At 34.7% G+C, this 6,214-nt stretch overlaps 1 protein-coding gene across 1 annotated transcript; it reads left to right on the forward strand.

Annotated features, from left to right (window-relative positions):
• Positions 1–3,259: 3,259 nt before the first annotated feature.
• Positions 3,260–5,929, forward strand: LOC107690523 (uncharacterized). Its single transcript, XM_016488878.1, has 5 exons — positions 3,260–3,313; positions 4,568–4,885; positions 5,257–5,565; positions 5,678–5,820; positions 5,912–5,929. Exons 1-5 carry the CDS (start codon positions 3,265–3,267, stop codon positions 5,927–5,929), a joined length of 837 nt encoding a protein of 278 aa, XP_016344364.1. The 5' UTR covers positions 3,260–3,264.
• The last annotated feature ends 285 nt before the right edge of the window (positions 5,930–6,214 follow it).

Below are 6,214 nucleotides of genomic sequence, written 5' to 3' on the forward strand. Positions count from 1 at the left end.
ATATTTACACCACACCTATTTTTTTTTTATTTAAAATACCCATTACACAGTAAATCTTAAACACAAAAATTGATTCACACTCATTATTAAAATGTTTATTGTAGAATTTTAATAACAGAATTACAATACAGAACATAACAGAAGTGTGCTATTTTGCAAATGTCAGATGAGTGAATAAATGTACAAAAATTTATACTTTTAGTAAGTCTCGCTAGTCTTTCTCACTCACAGTCTGTCAGGAAAAAGAAGAGAAAAAAGAACATTAGTATATCATAATTAGTATCACACATTAGATATTATTTCAAGACAAGCACATAAATGAGTGTAAATCAGCACTGCACACATTCTTTTCTATCACCCAAGACATGACTGCCTTTTGAAATTAGGAAAAAATTTGCTACTTTAATAACAGGCTATTTTTAGACATAATACTTAATTATATACATAATATTAATGAAAACATTCGTGTAATTGTACCTCAGTTTTGAAGTCACAGTTTCATACATTTTACAGCAGGGGGAGAAAACATACAATGTTTTTTTTTAATAAACAGTGGTTTAATGAACAATTTATAGCTCTGCCTTTAAATAAACTCAATTATAATTACAATTTTCTTAAGGATAAAAAATCTATCTTAGCTAATGCTATACAATAGGGAGCCCTATTAGAGCACATTACTAAAATATTAAAGGCTGCATTTAACAACAGAGCCCAATCTATTAAATTAAATTTATATTTATTTTTAGATAAAATAACCAACACACACACAAAAACTGTATGCAAACATATAAACTACACATTTGCACATTGCAATTTTCTAGCAACAAGCTGTGGAATGACTTGCCTGCGGTAAAGGTAATGCTGTTTTATTGGCATTTTTCCGCGGTTGCAAAACTGATTGAGATTACATGACATGAGCGTGTTTATTTCGCGTTATAACCGGTTGTAACTAGTAGAAAGGAGTTTTAAAGGGAAGGGATGATGATATTTGGCTCACTCTGGGTTGGGTTATGGCACTGTTTTGGTTCAGTTCTGGCTAAAAAGATGTGGACCAGTTTTGGGCCGGCAAACACGAACTAATCTGGGCCACACTTTAGCTGTTGATATGATCCAGATCTGCGACTGTGTCGCTCCACTGTTCAGACCAGCAGGGGTCAGGAGCGTGTTGTGAAACAACTGATTCAAACTTTCGAAAAATACATTTCCACACCTTTCAAAGATTCTTTTCGCACACTAAATCTTTAAATCAGCTGTTTTGTACTGAATGTATATAACCTAGTTGTTGTGGTGATGGTAAATCGCACCAGCAGAAAAACAACACATGTTACTGCCATAAGACTTAAAGACAGACCCGAAGCTGTATTGATAAATACATTCAATTATTATTATTATTATAATTATTACTATTATAGATTGACAGATAATCGGTTTTACCAATATCTTTGACTCATATTTACACCTATCTGCCCTCATTACTTTCATTCACTATAGTGGCGCCATCTGGTGGGTTTTGAATATCAGCAGATAAAACAACATCACAGCCCAATGCAACAGCTGATTTTAAAGGTCACGTGACATATTATGTAATGTGAAAATTTCGTCACTTTTATGTGCATGTGAAGGTTACAGAGATGATCTCAGTTATGCCTTAATATTGATTCAAAGCTCACTTTTTCATTTAGGCTAATGCTTTGATTTAAAGTAGGTTTTAAACAGTTTTACCATTTCTCAAAGGAAAATGCAGTGAATTACTAAATGATATGAGTCTAATGGATAATCTTGTGCAATTTAATGACCATTATATTTTCAATAGACTCTACTTTTTCAAATAGCCTATATAATTGTCTCTTCATCTCCAGATTTCTGCTCTTCCTTGGCTTCCTCAGGTTGATAAAAGAATAGTTTGGGTACCAGACAAAATACGGTTTTGTTAACTTGTTTTGGTTATCAAACAAACCATATATGCATGAATACCAACAGATGTCTTCTGATGGAATCTGGTGAAGTGAAGTGACGTGTGGCCAAGTATGGCGGCCCATACTCGGAATTTGTGCTCTGCATTTATCCCATCCAAGTGCACACACACACACACACACAGCAGTGAGTAGTGAACACACACACAGGCTTCAGCTACAAGGTGGACTTCCAGGCCTGCGGCTGTACTTGGGCCCGCCACCCCACTGGCTCCAATGCTTCTCCATTCCTCTGCCTCCACTCTGGTCCTTCATTCCTCTGATTCCACCTTGGTCTCCACCTCCAGAAAGAAAGAAAGGAAGTTAAATATGATAATTTTGTTATTGTTTCTCCCTCAGTGTCAAGCAGTTGCTCATCTTGGCTTTTTTTCAGTAGTTTAGTGAGTTTTAAAAAGCTGCTCATAGTAGCACGACAGGAAGAAACTCTTCACCTACAAACTAAACACACGTGAAATAAATACCCACTCTCATCTACAAGATGTTTGTCCACCCAGCAGATGAAACCACATGTCTGTAGAGCACCGACCGCAGCAGGTTTCAGTTTGACTCAGAAGCTGAACTTAAAAACCTGATACTGTGAGGTGGCAGACGGCTTTATTCTATGTAGCTTGTTTTTTTCCATTCACCAAAATTAGAATAAATATACATCAGTTTAAAATCAGAAGGCTTTAAAAATCATTTGTTAATTCTTATTCATCTTCATTTAACTGAGAAAAATACAAATAAATGTTTTCCAATGCTTTCATTGACCAAATTGTATTTTGTAAAAATAAACAAATTTTGATTTTGATGGCTGCAAAATTGGGACCATTTAAATGTTGTTTATCCACAATTCACACAATATCATTTTACTTTTAACACAGTCAGACAGCTACACTCTCAGGAAAGGTACAAAAAGGTACATAAACTGTTACTGGGACGGTACCTTTTCATTACTAATATGTACACTTTAGGCACATATATGTACATCTACAATACTAATATCCACCCTTAGGGGGTAAATAAGATACTTTTTTGAAAGTGAGCCGCCCCAGTTACAGCTTTTGTACTTTTTTTCTTAGAGTGCACCTTGCAGAAAGCATGTTAAATTACAAAAATAAAGAAAGTTTGCCCATTAAGAACAGTTATTAAGTTTTAATAACAGCCAGATGAACTGTAAAATGATATCATGCAAATGCGGCATGTGAACTAGGAGGGTCAAACTCTGCCGTGGGAGGATTCACACATTTACAGTTCTGCTGTTGGTTTAGCAGGTAGTTTTATTAGATCAGACACTGAACAACTGCAGAAAATGTTGCACATGTTTGTTTTGTTCTGTTTGTGCTGGTGCCGTCAGATTGGTAAGTTATAAAAACATTTTTATGGCTTCATTTTTTTCCTACTTCGGAGTTATAAAAGGTGCTGCTACTGTTCAAATATTATTTTCATCTACTGCCCACAGTATCATGAATATTGTGAAATCTACTAACTTTAGTCTCTGTTCATAATTTTAAATGGAAATTTCCAGGTCTAGAAAGGTCATGAAAATAAGTTTTATTTATTTACAATCTGTATCGAAAATATCCGGCACAATTAATCTCGTACTTTCATTTTGCAATAAATTATGTAACTTTATGCATCGATTTTCTTCTTCAGCAGATAACTTTAAAACAAATTAAAGATTAAGAATGTGTTGCACCATAAGGATTAAGTTTAAATCAAGGTTTAGCTAATAAATCTGTTGCGTCAGACTTTAAACTTTGAAATATGCAGACTTGCATTTAAACCATAATTTTGATCCCAATGTTCCTTTATATTTAAGATAAATTAACTTTGACCCTATTACTTTAAACTCATCAAGGAAGTCGTATGACTGCAAAAGTTGTTGCTATTTTTGGAAACCTGTTTGCTTTGAGTTCATATCTGGAATTAATGCATTTATGTTTTTAATATATTAAATAGCCTTGAATATTTAGTATGAAAATCAAATGTATTATTTGTTTTGGGTCATGTACTTTTTTTTTAAATGGACATTTGTAATAATAATAATAATAATTATTATTATTGTGTTAGAAGACACTGTGGCATTACTATGAAGAACCCCTCGGGTTGTTATAGCTCCAGGATCCAATGTTTTCTTAATTTGGCACTGGTTATCTGTCCTTTTTTTCCATAAATTATGCCATATTACTCCATTATTTGACACTATAGATATATTTCCAGGCAATTCGTAAGTGCTGCTGCAGTGTTTTATCTGTCTGATTGATTCTAACAGTCTCTGTAATGGTAGCGGTTAACGGTTTACAGCAGTTTATAAAGACAGTTGATATTTTAGACATTTATTCTTCTTCATCTGTGTCAAAGGAATGTCAATATAGCAGTGATATACAGCTATAAGATAATACATTTAATTTAAACCTAATTGGTGTAACTCGCCCTAAAGTTGTGGCTCTCACACATCTGTCTGTTCGTATATCTCACCTTTCATTTTGTTTAGTGTTTCTGCTGCTATTCTGGATGTTCTCAACCACGTAAATGATACAGCTTTTTTCAGGCTTTGTAAACCATCAGAGGCCCTAATATGTGTACAATCTTTTTTTCATTTTTTTTCCCAGGTGTGTTTGGTGAGTCATTGTCAGTGACGGAAGGAGATTCTGTAACTTTACACACTGGTGTTACTGAAATACGTGAAGACGACGATATACTGTGGAAATTTGAAGCTGGAAAGTCTCACATAGCTAAAATAAAGAAAAAGAAGCAAAACTTCTCCACATATGATGGTCCTGATGGGAGATTCAGAGACAGACTGAAGCTAGACGATCAAACTGGATCTCTGACCATCACAAACATCACAACTCAACATGCTGGAGTTTATCAACTAGAGATAGCAGGAGCGAAAAAATCATCAAAAACATTCAGTGTTTCTGTCTATGGTGAGTAGAGATCAGGAGGCAGCACCTGTCCTAAAGAGCCATTGTCCAGTAGAGTTTAGCTCCAACAATGAAAACATGAAATAAAATAAAAAACTCACCTGCCTAGTCTTCGTAATCCTCAAGACACTGATTAGCAGCAACATATGTTGTCTATCCCTGGTATAAAGACATAATTTATCCAAACAGGCACGTAATCTATTTCATGCGTTAAATCATTGTATAGCTTGAGATGACAAACACATTCAGTGACCATCGACATGCTAAACACTCACTCAACACAAACATTTTTACACCGATTCACTAGAATTCACAACAGAATATAGACTGATTGTTGTGTTCATATTTTTCTTTATTCTCTCATGTTTTCTCAGCTCGTCTGCCTTTTCCTGTCATCAGCAGTAACTCTTCAAACTGTTCTTCATCATCATCATCCTTATCATCATCACAGCAGAATTGTTCATTGTTGTGTTCAGTGGTGAATGTGGGTCATGTGACTCTCTCCTGGTACAAAGGAAACAGTTTATTGTCCAGCATCAGTGTGTCTGATCTCAGCATCAGTCTCTCTCTACCTCTGGAGGTGGAATATCAGGAGAAAAACACCTACAGCTGTGTGCTCAACAATTCATTCACTAACCAGACGAGACATCTGTACATCACTCAACTCTGTCACACATGTTCAGGTACAGCAGCACTGATATATGTGTTTATTTACTGAGCAGATTTCTGTCTTCTGTTGTAGATCAGACTGATTTCAATCACTTACATTAATGTCTCACTTTCACTCTCCTCCAGTTCCTCCAGTCTCAGTCTCTCTGATATCGTTGATCTCTGCTGGATCTCTGTTGATTGTCACTGCAGTTGTGATATTCTGCATCTACAGGAAAAATAGAAAAACTGATCAAGAAGGCAAGTGTTTCCTACTGCTTCAAAAACAAGTAATATAACAAAAAATACGAAATTGAAAATAAGCTCCAAATTTTAGTCCTATTTTGTCATTTAACTAAAATTAATCTCACATTTTTTTAGTTAACATCCTGTGTATGAAACCAATCTAATATGTGACCCTGGAGCACAAAAGCAGTCTTAAGTCGCTGGGGTATACATTGTATGGGTCAAAATTATAGATTTTTATTTTATGCAAAAAATCATTAGGATATTAATTAAAGATCATGTTCCATGAAGATATTTTGTATATTTCCTACCGTAAATATATTAAAACTTAATTTTCGATTAGTAATATGCATTGCTAAGAACTTCATTTGGACAACTTTAAAGGTGATTTTCTCAATATTTCGTTGTTGTTGTTTTTTTGCACCCTCAGATTCCAGA

This window comes from Sinocyclocheilus anshuiensis, unplaced genomic scaffold, assembly GCF_001515605.1.
Source record: "Sinocyclocheilus anshuiensis isolate Anshui unplaced genomic scaffold, SAMN03320099.WGS_v1.1 scaffold1985, whole genome shotgun sequence".
Classification (NCBI taxonomy): Eukaryota; Metazoa; Chordata; class Actinopteri; order Cypriniformes; family Cyprinidae; genus Sinocyclocheilus; species Sinocyclocheilus anshuiensis.

What these genes read in the sequence shown, in the direction of transcription:
- LOC107690523 (XM_016488878.1), top strand. Translation starts at nt 3,265, where the DNA reads ATGTTGCACATGTTTGTTTTGTTCTGTTTGTGCTGGTGCCGTCAGATT. An exon ending in GTGCTGGTGCCGTCAGATTG is followed by an intron (nt 3,314 to 4,567) that starts GTAAGTTATAAA and finishes TTTTTTTCCCAG; the next exon opens with GTGTGTTTGGTGAGTCATTG. An exon ending in ATTCAGTGTTTCTGTCTATG is followed by an intron (nt 4,886 to 5,256) that starts GTGAGTAGAGAT and finishes ATGTTTTCTCAG; the next exon opens with CTCGTCTGCCTTTTCCTGTC.